This window comes from Sebastes umbrosus, chromosome 4 (assembly GCF_015220745.1).
Source record: "Sebastes umbrosus isolate fSebUmb1 chromosome 4, fSebUmb1.pri, whole genome shotgun sequence".
Lineage (NCBI taxonomy): Eukaryota > Metazoa > Chordata > Actinopteri > Perciformes > Sebastidae > Sebastes > Sebastes umbrosus.
This window is the reverse complement of record NC_051272.1, coordinates 16387571-16409046: the sequence shown is the minus strand read 5'-3', so window position 1 is coordinate 16409046 and position 21476 is coordinate 16387571. Positions and strand designations below refer to the sequence as shown.

At 41.8% G+C, this 21476-nt stretch overlaps 1 protein-coding gene across 3 annotated transcripts in view; it reads right to left on the bottom strand.

Annotated features, from left to right (window-relative positions):
• Positions 1-21094, bottom strand: part of scaper (S-phase cyclin A-associated protein in the ER) — a 75532-nt gene extending 54438 nt beyond the window's left edge. Inside the window, exons 1-15 of one of the 3 annotated variants that reach the window (XM_037767033.1) lie at positions 20759-20929; positions 15700-15817; positions 13086-13162; positions 10991-11188; positions 7491-7591; positions 6924-7040; positions 6218-6345; positions 5098-5384; positions 4257-4607; positions 2656-2823; positions 2480-2540; positions 2269-2386; positions 1866-1977; positions 1280-1420; positions 83-238 (exon numbers count right to left, since the gene is read on the bottom strand). In XM_037767033.1, the coding sequence (XP_037622961.1) occupies positions 83-238; positions 1280-1420; positions 1866-1977; positions 2269-2386; positions 2480-2540; positions 2656-2823; positions 4257-4607; positions 5098-5384; positions 6218-6345; positions 6924-7040; positions 7491-7591; positions 10991-11188; positions 13086-13162; positions 15700-15817; positions 20759-20929 (2304 nt within the window). Of the gene's footprint in view, positions 1-82; positions 239-1279; positions 1421-1865; positions 1978-2268; positions 2387-2479; positions 2541-2655; positions 2824-4256; positions 4608-5097; positions 5385-6217; positions 6346-6923; positions 7041-7490; positions 7592-10990; positions 11189-13085; positions 13163-15699; positions 15818-18829; positions 19280-20758 lie in introns of those variants that run through there. The other 2 variants (XM_037767034.1, XM_037767036.1) reach the window with 2 other exon arrangements.
• Between the last annotated feature and the right edge of the window lie 382 nt (positions 21095-21476).

Genomic DNA, 21476 nt, shown 5'->3' with positions numbered 1-21476 from the left:
GGAGCAGAAGAGATCGTTGAAAATGCACCTAAATGTGAAAATTACAAGTAGATAAAGCATAGAGCATTGGTTTGTTTAGTACCTGCACAGCCTCATCTCTGGCCTGCTTCTCCTCCTGTCTCCTCTGTCTCTCCTCCTGCAGCTCGTTGAGGCGTTGCTCGTACTCATTTAACTTGGCCAGGGCATCGTGCCTCTTGTTTTGGGCTTCCAGAGTGTTGATGAATGCGATTTCATTCACCTGTACAGACACATATACTTATGAGCAAGGATTTAAACACATGCATGTGTGGGTATGTAATATGTAAATAATAGGGTTGTCAAAGTTAACGCGATAACACGTTAGCGCAAATTTGTATTAACGGCACTAATTTCTTTAACGCATTAACACAACTTGCGATTTTTAGGTTGTAGCGGGTTTTAAAGCTAGAGTGAAGATTACTGGTATCATATGAAACTAGAAAAACCAACCATGTCATACTAGCTTGTTGCGAAGGAGGATAAATAACGCTCCAGACTTATACAAAATTTTGGCGAGGAAAAACTGGCCAGGCCTTTTTCAAAGGGGTCCCTTGACCTCTGACCTCAAGATATGTGAATGAAAATGGGTTCTATGGTTACCCACGAGTCTCCCCTTTACAGACATGCCCACTTTATGATAATCACATGCAGTTTGGGGCAAGTCATAGTCAAGTCAGCACACTGACACACTGACAGCTGTTTGAATTTGCCATGTTATGATTTGAGCATATTTATTTTGTGTGCTGAATGCAGTACCTGTGACGGTTTCTGGACAATATTTGTCATTGTTTTGTGTTGTTAATTGATTTCCAGTAAAAAATATACACATACATTTGCATGAAGCAAGCATATTTGCCCACTCCCATGTTGATAAGAGTATTAAATATTACAAATCACCCTTTTAAGGTACATTCTGAACAGATAAAAAATGTGTGATTAATTTGCGAGGAATCGTGATTAACTATGGACAATCATGCGATTAAATATTTAAATCGATTGACAGCCAAAGTAAATAAACATAAATGCATACACAGCCTAAATATTGTAACGTGAAAAGTGTTAAAACATAGGAAGAATATTTTGGCTAGAATCGACCCAACTGACACGCAACCAATCCACAGCACTCTTTTTTAGACACACTGTATGTATGAATATCATTTAACAGTTGAAATGAAAAAAAGTACGAGAGTAAATGTCCCACTTAATTCAGAAAATTCCCCAGCTGTCACACTTATATGGTTGCTGCATTCCCTTCCTCTACCTTGGCCTCTTCTTCTTGGGCCTTCTTCACGATCGCCTGGAGCTGCACCTCTCGCTTTAACTCCGCGTGTAACAGCTTTTCCTCCATCATGCTCCGACGCTGCTCCAACAACTCCTCCTTCCATTTCCTCACCTCCTTCTCCTGCAGAGAGCGACGAGTGAGAAGCAGGAGTGGGTGAAAATAAAGAGCGAATAATGTACATTCTCCAGGACAACACAGACAATGGATTCTTAATCTATCAGTCGCTACCCTCTCCAGTGTGTGTGTGTGCACATGGGGATTAATGCAAATATACACCACTTTATGTTTTTATGTGGTTAATCCTGATTTATTCTAGGACTCACTCATCTTGCCATGGCCTGGAGAACAAAAACAAACTTCATGAAAGGCTGTTGATTTTGGCCGGGGGTCTCTCTCATGGCTGTCTGCGGCCAGCTGGCCTGGATGCGACTGGAGGGAGGTTATAATATTTAGTGATTCTATCAGGCAGCGTGCTGACAAAACCTCTCGTTATGAGCCAGGCTGGGCTTAGCTCGCATGGAGTTTCTTCAGGGTGCTTTCCGTCAACTCGGCATGTCTTACTCACCCTCTCCAAGAGCTTCTGCAGTTTGAGCGTCTTTTCCTCCCGGAGTTTGTCCCTCAGCTGCTGCGCCTTCAGCTGCTTCTCCTCATGTTTCTTCTTTGACTCGGCAATGGTTCTGTCAAAAACATGGAAACAAATCATTCGTCTCAACCTCCTTATCAACAAAGGCAGACATAGACTCTGATAGGCACTAGGGCCTGTTTAGACGTTCTGGGTGGTAACCTAAAAAGAAAGAGAGGTCATACGCAGTAAGTGGGCCTTTGACTCGCAGGCTGCTGGGATAAATACTTGTCAAAATAAGGTGAGGGGATTGCAAATGAGTGGACTGAGGTGCTGTTCAGGAGGGCACTAAACAAGTAGAGAAACGAACTGTAGTGTGTCAATGTATAAAGAAAATGTTTTGCACCTTTTGCGTGACGGTGAGGACAATTTCTCGTGCATGTGGATGCCATGCCCAGGAGGCCGAGAGGGTTCTTCTTCTACTATGTCACCCCACGAGGTACTCTGACGCCACGGCTCACGAGCTACTTGAAAGACAAGCAAGAAAAAAAACAGACTTTAGTGTAATATTTGCCATTATAAAGAATCACTTTTCATTTAGATTTTGATGTCCATACCGTCATAATCTGCCAGCATGTCAGTCCAGTCCAAATTGACTCCACAACCTCCGTTGCTCGCCTGTGGTAAACATTTGTGTTTTACATATTTCAACATAAAAGGAAGTAAAAAAAAAAATTCCAAATGTTAACTTGCTGTCAAATATTTCAGTCTAAATGAGCATGATTGATCTTACAGAGAAGTCATTTTCGTTGTCGGTCTCTAGCTCGTTGTTCTCGGCCTGAATCTCTCTGGTCAGCTGCTCCTCCTCAGCGATGGCGCTGGCGATCGCCTCCTCGTTGGCTTTCTCCAGACGGTCAGCAAGCTCCTCTTTCTTGGCCAGGACCTCTGCCATGGACTGGGGCTGATCAACATGGCACAGATACCACGTCACACACACAGCATTTCACACTTTATACGTGTTGAGTTCATACAAACAGCAATAAAACACAGGTATAAATAGTAACATTAATGAGGGCTGAATTCCATTTAGCTGCTTCAGTCAACATGCTGGCTCGTTGTCACATTCTCGTGGCTTACTGGGACACTTGAACCGAACAGAGCCATCGTTATATATGTACCTAGTTGTTTTTTTAATCATTACTTACATTATGTCGTAGAGGTGTTTCTATACTTTTGCCGCTCTCTATATGTAAATTATGTTGACAAAATATTCAAAGCACCTTAAATCATAATACAGTGTATCAAAACTACGAAGATAGAGCAGATAGAGTTTCTATTCCTCTCGTCAATCAGTGTAAATTATGAAATATCTTTAAAAAATAAAAAAAAATCTTAGATATTAGAAATATCTAAGATTTTTTTTTTATTTTTTGAACAAAAAGTTGTCAACGTGTAGCACCTGTAATACTACATTTTAGCTTCTGTGCAGTTGGTCTGATTTATACTTGGGTGCACGATCCAAAGACTGAGGGGAACACCATATCAATCCAGTCACAGTTTGTACCACACGATCATCACAAGAATCACAAGTGAGGAAGCATTCAAGAGTCATGCAGGGCACATTTACCGTGAGGATGAAGAGATGGTGGAAGGAGGCAACTGATGGTTTTGCGCTAAGAAACTGTTTACTTCAACCGTTTAAGTGTTTTGGGAGTTTTCATGAATGACTCACAGATTCGTCCAGAGCAGCGACTACTCTAAATCAATTCTCAACAGTGTGTGTCTTTTACATGAGGTATGCATGGGAAGGTTAAACAGTCCTGGATCTAAATCTTAAGCACATAAGTATTGCCTGGACAAGGTCAAAGACTAGACTGGTGTTAAATTAGAGGCCAAATAGCCTTCGCTGCAGATTTCTGTTGGAAGTTTTTTCCACTTTTCCATCCACCACCTGTCAAAATCTGACTTAGAGGCGTAGTCATCCTTGATTAAGTATACGGAGCTCTGTGTTTACACACTCCATGAGGCTTTATAATAGTGACAACACCTAAGATCTGATGCTGGGTTGTATACAAACTCAGTCCAGGTTCTGCAGCATTTTTTATTTGCACAGAATTTGGTGGAAGAAGTGGCCAAAATAACTAAAACAAGTTGAGAGATTAGTTTTGGGCAACACCCTGGGAGCACTTGTACAAAAGTCATCTACTCACAGCTATTCTTCACAGTGAACGCTGCTATAACAACACTACACAGAGCTATGCGGTCTTGCCTGCACATTTGGTCTGGAGGTTTCTTAAGATTGACTTTGTTTTGGCGGTGAAGTACCCTTGGGGAAACCCCCCCGCCCCCACCTTCCCTCCCACTCCCTCTGCTCCTCCATCTCTCAGCACTCACAGTAGAAAGCTCTGTGGGGTCCAGCACACTCTCCAGTTTCACCGCTGCCATGGGAGTCTCAGCCTGTCCTGAAGCAGATGTGGCCGTGCCCTGCGACGCGCCACCCTCAGCCCCACTGTCCCCCGTGGCCAACAGTGCACCGGGCCCATCCGTCTGGGGAAGGTCTGGGGATGTGGAGGGGGCCGGAGCAGGGACTGGGACTGATAGGGTAATGTCTGTTGGTGGGACTGTGGCTGAGGATGGGGGGGGCTCTGGGGCTTGGGAAGGGGTAGGAGTTGGTATGGGGGGAGGCGCGTCTTCACAGGGTGCGTCGACACACTGCCCCGAGTCTTGTACACTCTCTGCTGGGGGCTGCACCGACAGTCACACACAAACACACGCAAACTCAATTAAAGTCATGCATATTTAGAGCAATTCATGAGCAACACAAAAAAATCAAACCAGTCAACACATAGCTGAAAACACAAATCATGCAGGAAAGCTGGTACTGACATGCCCTAAACATCCAATTATGATCTGATAGATTGGAAATACTGATCTGTATTTCAATATCAACCGATGGCTATAACACACGCTTACCAAGTGTGTCTCGAGGCATCGACAGAGTATTTATTTCATGAGAGTGAAAATGGGTTTTTCTGCCTCTGAAATGTCAGAGCACAATCAATCGCCTTAAAGTTGATATGCCTGTCTGGACAGTCTGTCTATGAATACCATGGAGCCCAAAACAAAAACAAATGTGGCTGATAAAATGGTCTAGTGTTACTCTACTCTTTGTGAATAATTGATATCCAGGGACTGCTCTGGGAGAAAGACGTCACAAGGTACTGAACCTCAGTACCTCCATCGTGTTCCCGTTCTCTGGACGTCCATCCTTCTCAAGGGGGTCGGCCTCCGCAGGGACCGGCTGCTCAGTGTCCTTCTGGGTCATGTCCTTGTCCAGGGGACACTCAGGATGGAGTTGTTGCTCCTCCTTTGGCAGCAGATGTGACTGGTCAGACTTGGCGCTGTCCTGCTTCGGGTCGACATGAGCCAAGAGAGGACTGACTTTTGTAACTATGGCGGCACAGCGAGGCTTGGCAGTACGTCCTCGCTGGACCGTCTCCCAGCCCTCAGCATCCTTTTTAGCTGGAAAACAGGAGAGGAGCTGTGTCAGTCAAGGAAAAGAAGATGCGTTCGGCCCTGATCAGACAGAGCGCGTTTTGTGGAAAACGCCTGTTTGTTGCCCGATTACACAGAGCCTTTTTTGCAGTTTCCTGAATATTTTTTATTTTATATGTTGCTAGGCAACCACCAAATGAGTGCCAACGTTATCTTATTACAAACCATGAACTGTACGAGACCTAAATAGTTAATAGTAACGTCATACAGTTCCGGGTATCCAGCAAAAGTCACCACAATGCGCAAAAAGCTAATGACGTCGGGCGTTTTTCTGCTCTAAGTTGATTTTTTTTCAACTCGAGGCGTTCAAGGCGCTCCTGTAAAAACACGAGGCACACAGAGCGGATAAACGCGAGGCGCTCAACGCTTCAAAACAATTACAAAAAGCCGCCCTAAGCTGCTAAAACGCGCTCTGTCTGATCGGGGCCTTACAGTGCTCTCCATGTAAGAGGGAACCATGGCTGGCCCCTCTTAGTCGATAAGTCGACTAATCGGTCGTTATACAACTAAGATTTCTTTAGTCGATTAGTCATTTTTTATACTTTTTTTCATGCTAAATGACTTATCTCTAAGAAACTTATGAGCTCATCTCTGGTAAACACAAGATTTAAAGCGGTGCTTTTGTGTGATTCTTTGTCGAGAAACTCAGTTTTACAGATCTGTCGATTAAATCAACTAATCGATTAGTCGACAAAATCGCATGAGTGTTAGTCGACTAATTCTTTGGTCGAGGACAGTCCTAGAAGGAACAGCGTTCTCTCAAAGTGCATTCTGGGTCTGTGCAGGAGGAGAATTCTTACCCAGTTTTTCTACCGGGGCGTTGGTCTGTTGACTGGAGCTAAAGACGGACTGAGTGCACTTCACTCGGTCCGCCCAGCTGGGGCCTGTGTGGGAGAGCCGGGCTCCAGCCAGCGCAGGCGGGGGACCACTGAATAAGAAAACACACACATCACGCATGAGAACAAACAAATGTGCACCTGTTCAATGAAGCCTTTACTGTCAGCAGGTTTCAATTTTATTATACCATTACACCTCCTACTGTGCTGCCTGTCTACTGAAGACACCCCAGCACTCTCCACTCTGAGATAGCACGGGACTGTATTGGACAACAGGCCTCCATCATGATCAATATCCATTTCCTGCAGCATCCGATTACAGAGCAGTGCTCATATTGAACCGATGCTTCAGCAGTCTTTAACTGACACTTTCATCTACACCTTCCACTGATTCTGTGGCCAACGAGTGAGAGACTCAACAAATTGCATTAAACAAATGCTTCACCATCAGGAATCAATGGCTGCATTGTTAGATAACGTAGTCTGCATTTCCTAACCCCTTTCAAAAACAGGCATAGTGCATCATTTAAAATATTGATTGCTTAATAACAGGATGCCTTATGATACAATTTTAATCAAATAAAATGTGTTGACCTTTAAAATCAAATCAAATATCTAATGAGGTTTGGTGCAGCACACTACTAGAGATAAAGACAGTAAGGGAGCTTACCCAAAGTTGAGGACGCGGCGTGCACCTGGAGAAGGAACCATTCTGTCCGCCGAGGGGCTTGGCATCACATGACGTCCCGGAGACATTTTACGCACCTCCCAGGCTAAAGACGTGGGCCTGAAACAAAGTGAAAGTGGCAAACATTATTTAACTAACACGAACTACAATTCCAAGTTGCCGAACAAGCGCACACTTGGCTCACACTTTGGCAAATCAGTTTTGCTTCACTTGCAGCAATTTACGCAATAAATGGAGCATGTAAAAGTTTCAGGTTGTCTTATTGATTAACAGTACGCTTTAAATGAACAAATTGGGAGGCAGCACTGGGAATTTCATTTCTTAGTCAATTTACGGTTGCAGTGGTCACTGTGTTAAAGAGAAGCCAATAAACTCATGGATCTCTTTGAATTAAAGCCAAGGCTATTGATCCGTTCTGTTTGTGACTCAAAGCCAGGGACCAGACACCGGCACTTCCAGTTTCACCTCAGGGAGCAATTGAAAATGGGGAGTGAATGAGAGCGAGAGATAAAGAAAGGCAGTGGGGAAAAAAAAGCAAGTGAAGATCACCTGTTCTGGGCATCTGTTTTCTCCAACTTCTCCTGAAGCTGGATCCAGTCTATGAGAGCTTTGAAATCCCGTACGTAGTTGTCCAACATCATCAACACCTCCTAAAGACAGCAGGATGGAGAATGATTATAAACACAAACATGAAGAATGGTACAATGTACAAACCAATAGAAAGTTAGGTTTCTAAATAAATAAATAAATAAATAAATAAATAAATAAGTGACACACATGTAGGCATCGGACGATATGAAAATTTCATGTCACGGTTATCCTGACCAAAATATTGTGATTCACGATATTACCCTGATAATCATTTAAATATGCTATATATGGAATCACTTTACCTTACATTTGGTTAAGAAACAAATATTTTTTATTGCATCACATATGGGACACATCTGTTTTTGGTGAAAAACAAACAATCTTAAATAAGGTAATCATAAACCATAAGGTCCACCTGCATAAATAAAGGGAAAAATAAAAAAAATAACAACATTGCATGAGTTTGTTCTGTCTTACATGATAATTCCTGAATTTTTAAAATCAGGCTCCATTTTTCTGTTCTCTACAGCTTTTTTAAGTCCCTCGTGAGGATATTCACGATTATCCCAATAATGGAAATTCACCACGATCGACCTATTGTGAGTGTTTTTTTATAATCACAATCTGCGATAAAATCCAATATCGCCCCCCCATCCCTACCCACATGCATCGGATTTCACTTTTGTTTCACATTTGTTGGACAATATTAATGTACAAAGCAGTCAATTTTGTTTCATAAATCTAGGAAATACCACGACAATTTCTATTTCAGTGTCTGTAAAATACATTGTCTCATAGATTTTGTATTGATATTGTTATATTTATTGCATAATGTAAGCATTAAATGATGCAATATATCTTCCGGTTAGTATTTTCTAATTAGGGTTTGTGTCGTGATATTGACCATTTTATCAGTTAAATAAAACAAAAACATATATATGATAATATACATATCGTCAAAATCATATAAAAATGTCTATCATATAAATGTTTTCTATATTGTTTCTAGGCTAGGCCTATATTTATTTTTTCTCTCTATAATTTCACTAAAACTGTTATGTTCATTTTGCACTCAAGTTCTTCAAATGAGAAAATACTCCGTACTTTCCATATGTAAAGTATTTAATTCACACAAAAATAGGCATTAACATGTGGTTATTTCATATAGAGCTATTTATTTATTGAATTACCAGAAAACATGCTATTTCATGATATACAGTGTATCATTCTCAAGATATGAAATTATCTATATCGTGAAGTTTTTGGCCATATCGCCCCAAACATGCTTTCATAGATTTTGTATTGATATTGTTATATGTTTTGCATAATATAAGCATATGCATTATATCTTTATGATAGTATTTTCTAATCAGGGCTTGTGATATCAAACTATTTCATTAGTTAGATAAAACAAAAACATATTGTTTCCAACCTAAACCAATAACTGGCATTTCAAATGCTTGTTGAGAATCTACCATTCAAGTCAGTTTATAAAACTGACAGGTTGATCAAGAGTGTTGCTGGCAAGCAGGAGCTGACCCACACATATTCATGTGCAAAGACGTAACACTTGATTGAAAAGTTTGAGTAAGAACAGAGAAGGCAAATTCCTTATAGTGAATGCCTAGGACTCGCTTGATTATCCAGAGGTGGTGGAGCTTTTCTTCCCAGAGCTCTAATGAAACGAACACAACTGATTGATGGGGAGCGTGAAGGGAGTGGTAATTGAGAGTAAAGCTTCACAGTGCTTTTAGTTAATAGACAAGTCAGGCCAGTGAAAGATGTGTCCGGCAGCAGGTCTGCTGATTAGAGCTGGTTAACAGGCAGAGACCACCGCTATGGCGCGGCGTTCATTTGGTAATGAAGGCCGAGATGGAGAGAGGTTTTCTGCCCCTCTGTCAGATAAACCAACAATGAGTGAAGGCACTATAAAGTGGCTTTCAGCATGTTAACAGGCATACTTACCTAAATACAACCCTCACATAACATTTCATGAGGAATGACAAAATGTTTAACCTTCTGGAGGCATTGCCATAAAATAGGATGGGCAGTAAAAGCTTGTGGTGCATACATAGAAAACAAGAATGAACAAGTACAGCCCGGGTTAGACTGACTGACCTCTAGTAAATCATTCACAGTTTTGATTGTTTTTATTTTAAGTTGAATAATTTCAGACCAGAACAGCCTATTTTGGTTCACTTTAAAAATATCTAAAAGTAAATTCAGAACATGAACTTCCTCCAAGCGAACAGGAACGCTGAGTAGCGTTCTTGCCCGGTCTGGGTGATACGTCTAATAAATCAAGGATGGGATAAAGGAACAGTTGATAGGAACTAATTAGGCCTGGGGGCTGTGGGTTAAAGAGGCGTGGGCATTATTAATAAGCATATATGAATCATTCTGCTGGGTGAACAATTTCCCCTCTGAGTGGGAAAACATTATATCAGCACTGAGGTTCAAACTTACACAAAGCATTACAGTAATTCTCAGCCTTATCTGAGAATTAGGCATCACTTCCTGACAATGATGTGATGTTTACGTCCATAAGTTCTTGGGTGGAAAATTGTTTGTGTGAGAGTACACAATGCAGATTGCCCACAGCTACACTGGGGGTTTGTGGTCGGGGGCTATCAGGGCACTCTGCTTCCCCTCCAGATGACTCCATCATCTATCAGTGTCCATTAAGCCCAAACTGGGTGGGATGGGGGATTATGAACAGCGCCCAGCTCCATGGCCATTAGACAGCATTAGGGTGTAGATGGATACAGTGGTATGAGGGGGAAAAAAAAAACACCTACTACTAGCCAGATGTCTGACACAGGCCAGCTGACAACATGCTGATCACACCACAGGGAGCGGTGCTGTGGCACTGACAGCGAGCCAACCACACCACAGGGGAACTGGGCTACGGTACTGACCGCAGAACGTCACCAGAACCATGCTCAGCATAATGCAGCATGGCAGAAGAATCAATAAAACACACGACCGGCAGTATCATACCAAAACGCCCTGGAGCAACATTGCAGTGTCGCACCACAACAAACAAACACAGACCCACAAAACAGAGAATAATGCCGCTGGTTTAACGTGCAACATGTGGACCAAAAAGGAGCTGAAATGGCCAAGCCTCATTTCAACCTGACGACAAACACAATGCATATACAATATTGTTTACAGTCTGTCATCAATATTCAGTCAGCCAGGCACAAGAGAGAGTCCTGTGATAATTCTTTCAGCAGCGAGCCTTCAGAGAGCCCCTCTGACATAAAGCAGAAATCAGGAGGAATGTGAGCTGTGAGGGAGAACCTTTGTTATGAGCTCAATGCCCCCCTCTAGTGTCCATACATCCGAACACCCTTCAGTCTCCACAATTTAAGAAGGCAATTTAGTTCCTGTTTGGTCTGTTTAGATCATGAACCCTGGACCACTGTATTTTTTCTCCTCAAAAGCAGACTAACCTTGCATTCTACGACGCTCTGATCAGATTCACAGGTCACGTAAATCTCGTCCACCGCTCGACGCAGGTTGTCGAAGAGGAAGGCCCAGTAGCGTGCTCGCAGGTCCACCTTGCGGGGCTGTCTGGCTTTGGTGGGGCTCTTCTCTGCCCCTTTGTCCAACAAGGCACCAGCTGTGCCTTTACCGTCCACACCAGCATTCTGGGGAGACAAAACCCAAACATTACGGTAACAATGACAAACTCATTAGAGTGTCATGCAAGTCTTTAGTTGTTTATATATAGCAGCCACAGCATTTTTTCCATGTTGGCTGGCATACAAGGTTCAGCTATTAGATGCCTTATATTACAAACCATGCATATATAGCACCAAAGCAACAGTGACAGCTTTTGGCTGTTCAGGGTGATATGGGTTGGGTTCCTGGTTCAATAATGTTAAAAATGTGAATGATAAGACTGTGGAATCGTTTGATTAATATGTCACAATACAGGGTCAATAAGAAGGTTTTCTTTGGAGTAAATCAAATAATGCTCCATGAGCTACAGCACGTCATGCTATTTTTGAGGAAGCTGAACTGCAATGTATTTATAGTAATAATTTATCATGCAGCATGAACACAATTAGAAGAAAGTTACTTGCTAGATTTGAAGAAAAATGGTTGAAAGATATATTGTTAAAACCAAAATTACGAACATATATTCAAATCAAGCACAATTATGGCACTGAATCTTATGTTATAGCAAACTTATCACGGAGTCAAAGGTCTTTAGTTGCACAGTTAAGAACAGGAATCCTTCCTCTGGCCCTTGAAGTCAGTGGAATTTAAAACAAGGTTTTACGCGAGTTAGGAGAAGTTGAAAATGAATCACATTTTCTTTTGTATTGTCCAAACTATGATGAGTTAAGAACTTCTACTACTACTAAACTTTTTTTGTTTCTCAAGCTTGGAAAAAATGTCAGGATGGTTTATTTGTTTAGCATTATTTGTACTTAATATTGCCACTCTGGTTTCCGCCTTTGTCTTTTCATTATTTTCTAAATAATGGTGTCTCGTAAACCTGTTTGAGCTGGGCATGTTATCTATGCATGACACGTTATAGCAGAAATGGAAGAAGTACTCAGATCTTTAACTTAAGTAAAAGTGTCAACACCACAGTGTAAAAATACTCTAGTCTGTTACAAGTAAAAGTCCTGCATTCAAGATGTTACTTAAGTAAAAGTACACCAGTATTGGCATTAAAATATATTTAAATTACCAAAAGTAAAAGTAATCATTATTCAGAATGGCCTTTTTCAGAATAATATAGTGTATCACTGAATTATAATTATTGCTGCATTAATGTGTCACTATTGTTGCAGCACGTTGAGCTAATGTCAACAACTGAAGTTTAATTCATAACAATACATCATAATTTATTAGTTGGTTTATATTTTGTATAAATAATCGGAATCTCCTAAGTAATAATGCTGTCAAATAAATGTAGTGCAGTAAAAAGTACAATATTTGCTTTTAAAATGTAGTGGAGTAGAAGTATAAAGTAGCGTCAATTTTAAGTAAATGTACTTAGTTACATTCCACCATTGTAAAATAGGGAGATTTGAACCCCCTTGTGGCAATATTGGCACCACACATTACCCCAGTGGTTTCAAGAAGTATTAAATATTAAAACAGAAAGCATCAATAAATATGGGAACTAAAAGAAAATAATACATTAGCTTAAATAGGATTTTACTAGCCCAGTCAGTGGCAAATTGTTGTTGGCAACAATCTTGCTGTCACACCATTACATCATATCCTGTCTCATAACATCATCCTTGTAAGCCTGTTTCAATCTAATGCTAAATGACATTAAGATGTTGGTGTGGTGCCACAAAAGAATATTCGGGCAGGTCACACACTACAATTGCAGACTAGGATTGGTTACTTTTTTTCCTTTTTCTTTGTGAACTCAGCTTTTCCAAGACTGACTTACAAAATGCAAAAACAGGGAGTTTCATGACCATCACAGATCTACTTGCAGTGTGAGGCAAAAGGAATACAGTCGATGCCTTAGCTTGGTGAATGGTGCCCTCTAGTGGAAGAAGATGATACACTAACCTGTTTCTTATTCCTTTGTTGTCCAGTGTTGAGCCTCTGGACCTTGGAGCTGCCACTGGAGTTGCTTTTGGACTTTGCTATGTGGAGGGAAAAAAAAATTAGGCTTATATATAGTAAAATAAACAATCTCTAATGATCCTGATGAAGGTAACAATCAACATGCATATGAGATGATTATGGACAGTTATTAAACTGGTGATAGTAACGTGGTTGTGAGTAGTTGTTGATAATACAAAAATCCCCAAAACAGAGAGGTGGACCCTAATAACCCTAATAGAAGCGTCGAAGGTAAATGACTATTCAGTTGCGGACGATACATGTAAACAGAAGAATCCATATGACACCTTAAAGGGATAATTGGATTTTCTTAAATGGGGTTATGAGGTACTTATCCAAAGTCAGTCACTGTATTACCTACAGTAATGTAATGATGGCAGTCGCCACGCCCTAAGTTTGGATAAGCAGACAGGAGTACCGGCACGCAAGCAAAGCAATGTACTGCTGTGGACAGGGTCAGCAGAAAAACATATTTTAGCCACCTAAAACAAATCAATATCAGTTTAAAGGCAGGTGGGCGACCTTGAGAAACTTGCAACAGTACACTAGATTTTTTAAAACAAGTAAGCAGAGGAGAAAAGATGGGTCTTGAGGCGGGACTGGAATATGGTGAGGGAATTGGAGTCTCTGATGAGTTTTGGGAGTGAGTTCCACAGCTTGGGAGCTGCCCTGGAGAATGCTCTGTCCCCAAAGCTGCGGAGGTTGGACTTGGGGGTGGAGAGTAGACCAGCTGAGGTGGATCTGAGGGACCGTTGAGGTTGGTAGGGGGAGAGGAGGTCAGAGAGATAAGGGGGGGCAAGCTGGTGGAGGGCTTTGTAGGTGAGGGTCAGGATTTTGTACGTGATCCGGTGGGAGACGGGGAGCCAGTGAAGGTTTTTCAGGACTGGGGTTATGTGATGCCATGATTTTGTGTGGGTGAGAAGTCGGGCAGCTGCATTCTGGACCAGTTGGAGTTTATTGATGGAGGTGTTGCTGATGCCATAGAGGAGAGGATTAGCTGCTAACTAGCTCCAAAGGTCCCTAAATCTAGAGAGAAAGTCGCCAAGTCGGCAACTCTGATAGTCTGTTGCTTCAGGCCTCCTTCCAAAGCCACTCCCACTATTATCATTACAAACATAAACATATAATAATGAACGTTAACGCCAAACATGGCTATTCAGTCAAGCTAGCAGCTTGTGGAAGACTGTGATGTGCAATGAGTGCACGGGCAGAGTGCACACAGGTAGGTAGGCAGGCAGTCCGTCCAATCATTACATTTGGGCCAAATGAAATGATTGGACGGGTTTATTACCGTCCTGCGACAGCCACAGATACCAAATTCTTTTTTTTGTCAGAGCATTTCATTTATTCATGCTGTCAGGATGTTATGAGAATTTCAACTAATATAACAAAAATGTTTCTAAAATCTTTACCAACCCTGTCTTTAAGTGTTACGCTATATTTAGAATATTTTCACCACTTTACCTTGCTGTCAGAGAACCCTTTCCGACAGGGAACTGAGCCGTTATCTATGATCTCTTCAAAGCCACCAGACTCCTTTGAGAAAAACAGTAATTTTACCTTGCAGAACACGAGAGTTGGTGAAGTCTGGTGGCTCTGAAGAGAGCATAGATGGATATAACAGCTTCACTTCCCAGGCGGAAAGGGCTGTCTGATGGCAAGGTAAAGCCGTGAAAATAATCTAAATATGGTGCACACTTAAACTAATTGACTTTTTTAGGTGGGCCTTTCTTTTAGGTGGCTAAAATACGTTTTTCTACTGTCCCCGTCCACTGCAGTCCATTGCTTTGCTTCAGTGCCGGTACTCCTGTCTGCTTCTCCAAAGTGGGGGTGTGCATTCATGGCACGAAACTCAAGAGCAGCAAATACGCCTTGAATAAAATAACTGAGCTGATCCACAAAGAAGAGGGAGAACCAGAGCAAAAGTGAGAAAGTGTGAGAGGCTGTGAAGGTTTCTGAGTAAGCTGGTCTAAAAGGAGCTTTCTTTGATAATGTGATGGAGCACTGCCAACCATGCTATACAGGAAACTATATTGTTGAACAGACAAGTGGAAAGTTACCGTCTTACCGGTTTTATAGGACTATGTAGACAATTCAAAGCCTATTACATAATATTTTATTGACTAAACACAGTGAACCACAGTGACCTGTGCCACCAAAAATATAATGTTCTTCTATATAACAAAGGACCAGGCATCAGTGTAAGCTTTAAGCTCGCATGAGAGATTCTCAACACTCCTTTATTTATCAGTCTATGAGATGAATAATGATCGTGTTCCTTCTTTCATACACTGTGAGTGACATTACCAAAGATGGTCACTGTAATACTCCAAATAAATGACTAAACATCCTCCACTGGTCCAAAGACATGGGAAATCCCCTAAAGTAAACATCAGCAACACCTACCACTGCACATTGAGGACCTAAACAATACAAATGTCATACTCCATTTACTCTTGTGATGTTGATATGGCAATAATGTGAAACCTGCCACAAAGCAGAATGATAGCATATTAGCATGCACAGAAAGTTTGTTTTGGATGCAGCTACTACTTACCTTCCTCCTCTTTGTTCTCGAGGGGTACACTCCAGGCAATGAGATTTCGAGCAGCACGGCCCTCTTCAGCGACGATCTTCCTCACCTTGTCATGGCTGTTGGATCGCTGAAAAGATGCCTGCGCGAGAAAACACATTCAAAACCTCAATTTTACACTTTATCCAACAGCCAACTTCGTGTAGAGCAGTACGACATGAGTCATGACTCATGACATGCAGTATGTGACAAAATAGAGAAAAGATGAGGGATTCATTGAGTTCAGTAAAATGTTAAAAGATGTACGTCTTCATTAGAAATGAATGGGCTTGGGGCTGTGGGCCACACACAGGGTAGGGACATTGGTAAGTATTATACACGCATATGTTGCATCCGGTCTAAAAGAGTTAAGAGATGGACTAATTGTTGGTTTTGGTCTCTTCATTGGATTTGTGGACAATAACAAAAACACAGAATATCACAAGCCTTGTTCTTTAAACTAAATAGTTTTACTGGTGAGCTAACCAGTAACAGTCTGAAGCAGGAGTAGTGTTGCTATGGTTACCTCTATTTCAAAACCCTTTGCACACTGATTTTGTACAGTGGTTAAAGTGTTGTGTACAACAGTATAGTGTTATTATCATAGCCCTAAACATGTTTTCTTAAACAAGCAAATCAATTGATTTCTGAATTTATTCAACGTGTTATTATTTTAAAGGTCCCATATCATGCTCAATTTCAGGTTCATACTTTTATTTTGTGTTTCTAGTAGAACATGTTTACATGCTGTAATGTTAAAAAAAACACTTTATTTTCCCCATACTATCAGCCTGAATACGCCTGTATTTACCCTCTGTCTGAAACGCTCCGTTTTAGCGAATTTTGACGGAATTGCGATGCAATTGCAACCGAATTGCGTTGCTAGGCAACAGCTTGGGTCCATGTGTACTTCCTGTCAGCTAATGACATTCACATACACTGCAACCAGGAATAAACTGGGACACGTTTAGAATGTTTATGTTTAAAATTGTGTTTAATATTGTATATTTGTGACATCACGAATGGGCAGAAATCCTGACACCTTGTTTCAAATGCAGAGTTTCTGAATACGGGCTGTGTGTATTTCCCTGTGGATCGAGTGTTTTAATACTTTCACAGTATTTATATAGGACTTAAGCCTGCTTTATAATAAAAAAACAGGAAAATCGCACTTTTTTACAATATGGGACCTTTAAAGGTATCTGACATCAAACTGTGTGTAACAGAGTACATATCGTTCAAACCTAAAACAGATATAAATGCCACAAAACTCAAGTTAAATGTGTGTAGCAGAGGGAAGAGTCATCTATCCTGTGCCTGCATAGTAACACAAAAATGTGCAAAATAAGTTAACAAAACATTCTTAATCAATAAAAGTACTAATTGCTATTTAAAAAATGACTATATCAAATCCCTAATCCTTCCATTCAGTACCACAAGAGAGGGTTTTGTAATATGCTGTTTCAATTATTCGTCCCAGTTCATGGAAGAGGTCTACTAGTACACACTGTGACAAGAAACAGCTAGAGGCAGGAACTCTAAACCCGCTTTGTGCCCAGCATGCATCATGGTTGACCTACACATTGACTATGCATCAGTGAACTTGACTGTAACCTCGGGTGGAGCAGACACACTGTGAACCAAAATAAATTCCGCGTGAAGTCATTCATCACATCCTTTACCTATGGGACATTAAGATGCCCTCTGATGAAACACGGCGTCAACAACTCTCTGCATCCTCATCTCACTGAGAAACATCCTGTCACATAACACTTTGGTCAAACGGCTCATGCATTAATACACAGACCAAATGTGCAAAACGCTCAAAGCAATAACATTTACAACTCAATTGCAATGACAAAGACAAAAATACACAATGTACCCAACAGTCTACATGATATAATGGTCCTTTGTAATCTGTACATCCCTTAATATTCTGACTTCTGGCAATCTGGTTACAAAACAGCACAGAAGCTAATACCTAGAGGCTTATCATTCGGGATCTTCCACTCATTGTGTTCCCAGCAGAATAGCCTGATCTGTGCTGCTCATAAATGATTTAATCTAATGTTGGAGTCCAGAGCAAACTTGGCTATTTTGGTCAGACAACTATAAGATGTGGTTTCACACTTAAAATACATCATTACCTGAAACCAACACAAAAATCGAGGGCCAGTTCTCCTCTTAATAGCAAATGAGTCATGGAACAAACCGTTCTCTCTCTTTTCCTGGCCATCTCTCACTAGCAACACTATTCAGACACGAAAAGCTACAGCTAAATTATTCCTCTTGCAACACACTAGAAAAGAAGAGGGATACAGTTTATGTCTTCTCCAAGGCTTTGACGAAACAAGTGATAATTAGGTTTATGTAACATAACATGTAACAATCTTTGCAGACCATGCTTCAATGAATGTGAACATGGCTCATTAGGCGTTATACATGCAGGAGCAGCATGCGTGTATTAGTCTGATACTATTTAATGTCCCTAAGGGAGATACCCAGCTGACCTACTTTTGGTGAGCGAAAAATTCTTTACATGTCGAGTGGCCTGAGCTTTATTCGGCCAAGAAGAAAAGGAGTACAAAAGAGATAAAAGAACATCAAACAACACAGGCCAAAGCTAAAAAAGAGCAAGAACTAGTGACGTAGGTCAGCATCAATGCACCATCCACAATCTAAAGTCTGCAAATATTTACTCTGCGTTTACTGGGCTTGGCAGCCTTTTGATGACAGACGAATGTTGTGAGAATACCTTACCTACTTACAACTGATGGCTAACTATGTGCAGCAGCCGGAGGCAAAAAAAAAAGGCTTACAGCAACATTCGCTTGATCCACTTAACCAGCTGTATACAAGCTGTCGCCTTGGCTCCACTGTAGAAAAATAAGATAGACACTGTGGAGCATAACTTCTGTTATATTCTCTGTCCAAGCAATCCTTCCCCCATGCACCAGAGAGAGAGCTTATTTTATAGACTGTACTGAGTAAGGGGCAAGTGTAAGGTTTCCCTTTTGGCAAAGTCTACAAACAGATGCAAGTAGCATGACAGTGGGTGAGATCTCGCTCATTAGGAGAGACACAGACAAAAATCAAAAGATTAGAGGATACATACAGAATAGAAGTACAGTCTGTAAGCAGGTTCTTCGTCCTTATCCACAACTGACATACTTTTTTCAGCCCACTTCAGGCAACCTGTTCCTCCTCACCAGCACTGACACTGGTGCAAGGTGACATCGTCATCTGACGGCACGACCAAAATAGACTCCTACTGTGTAGTCCTCCCTGCTATAGCAACTTGCCAAGCTGTGTCAACTCCTCTCCCAGTGGCGATTGAGTGAGACAAGTGCTCAGCAGTCCGCCAGTCCTGCCTTTCACTTTGACTATGCTTGTAATCTAGCCTGAGCCCCTCAGTGCTCTGCTGAGTTAGCAGCCATTTCTTAGGCCTGCTGCTGTCTGTCTGCAAAGCCACTCTCTTCTGCTCTCCACTGCAAGGAGCTTCCTATATTTACAGCTTCTCTCTCTGCTTTTCCCTGCTCTGCATCAGAGCCCCCTCTCTCTCTCTCTCTCTCTCTCTCTCTCTCTCTCTCTGTTTCTCATCTCTCACTCTCCTTCTGCCACAACACCACTGCGCAGTCATGTGCACACAGCAGGCCTGCCGCTCTGCCTCCCCATCCTGTGTTGCCAGTGATGATGAGAGTATATAGCTGCAGGCTCAGAGACAGTGTGTGCTAACGCTAGCCTGGCCGTGCATTAGCCACACAGGGTGATGATGCTCTGGATCTGATTGGACTCGGCATCTGATGATTCATAGGCTGCTGGGGTGACAAAACACACACACATGCCCACATGGTTTGACCGCCTACAAATGGTACAAACTGACAAAGTCCTGCAAAGAAGACAAACAGGGAGAGCATAGATGACCATGTGATACAGACTCAACGCTCCTGCTTTCACACTCCTGCTGTCACAATTGTTGCCATCCTCTGCACGCCGTCATCACCAAACGTAGGAGTCTGTTTAGCGGCAGGCTGCTGCTCCCCAATTGCTCCACAGACACAATCAGGAAATCCTTTGTCCCCCGGGCCATCAAAAACTGTACAACACCTCTCTAGGGAGGGGAGGGGGGGGGGACGGTCTGCAGGACAGACAATAATGCACACAGTGCACTTTCATAGACTAAGCTACTGGCGTTACACTGCACTATACTCAGTTTTAACAGTTTTCTTCATCTCCCTGTATTTTTATATCTGGTGTATTTTTTTGTACTTTGTACTTTGCACTACTAACTTTTTTACTGCCTTTTTACTAACATGTTTTGCACTATGGAACTGTGATGCTGGAAACTTGAATTTCCCTCGGGATCAATAAAGTTACTATCTATCTATCTATCTATCTACTGACATGACAATACATATACACACACAAATCCCATGATGCATTAGCATCTTCTCACAAATCCCATGATGCATCAGCATCTTCTCACAAATCTTACATATACACACATAGATCCCATGATGCATCAGCATCTTCTCACAAATCTTACATATACACACATAGATCCCATGATGCATAAGCATCTTCTCACAAATCTTACATATACACACATAGATCCCATGATGCATCAGCATCTTCTCACAAATCTTACATATACACACATAGATCCCATGATGCATCAGCATCTTCTCACAAATCTTACATATACACACATAGATCCCATGATGCATAAGCATCTTCTCACAAATCCCATGATGCATTAGCATCTTCTCATCTTCTCACAAATCCTACAAGGCTATTTATCATAATTTAGTAAGCAATGCACAATTGGGTGCTGGTGAATTGGGAAACACACATGGACCACCATGTTTGCACACAGGTCCCCCTAAAATGCTCCTTTCCTACTGTAACTGGATCAGCTGACTGAACTCATCCTCAATCTATCCAGTCACTTAGCTCAAAGCTAGCCAGTAGGAGTGTATGGGTGTTTTAACGCCCTTGACTAGATCCCCTGCTGTATTTCAGCTGTTAACATGTCACTACGTACCATTAAAGCAGTCATGGAGGCGTTCTTCTTGCCTCCTCCGTGAGAGGATCCTGAGCTGTTGCTGCCAGACCTCTCCCTGCCTCCCTGCTCTCCACCTTGGTTAGCTCTCGGGCCCAGGCGGTGCTGTCCTGCTCCTCTCCGCCGTCCATCATGACGGTTATCTTTAGACATCGACCCAGCAGCGTAATGTTCAACTGCTCTGAGAAATAAAAAGCCTTACGGACACGGTTGTCTTGTTGTGTCAGAGTTGATGGAAAAACATGTCAGGTTAACAACATGACAGTGTGCGAGGACAACCTAACAAAAGCAGGAAGTTCAGTTGAGTTTACATTTTTGACGAGCGGTGGGATTAGCCAATGAAATCGCCGTAACGTCATGATGACATACGCGCTAGCCAATCACGTAGAGTGTAGTTTAGGTCAAGGGGCGGGACTTCGTATTGTCTACCATGGCAACCGTGTAGATCGGGCGGGACGTTTGGTTGATCGCTCAGTGTTGTCAAGTCAACTACAGGCAGCCGGAAACCAGAGGAGGAGAGAACTTGCCTTCAAAATAAAAGCATGTGGAAGCAGACCTTTCTCTATTGAAACCAAATAAACTGGAAAAAAAAGTTCGGAAACTTGTGTTTGGTCGATTATTTCTCTGTTGCAATGCTAATTGGCATTGTATTTTACATGGTTGGAAAGCCTGTTCATTTACCTTCACAATGATGTCCAAC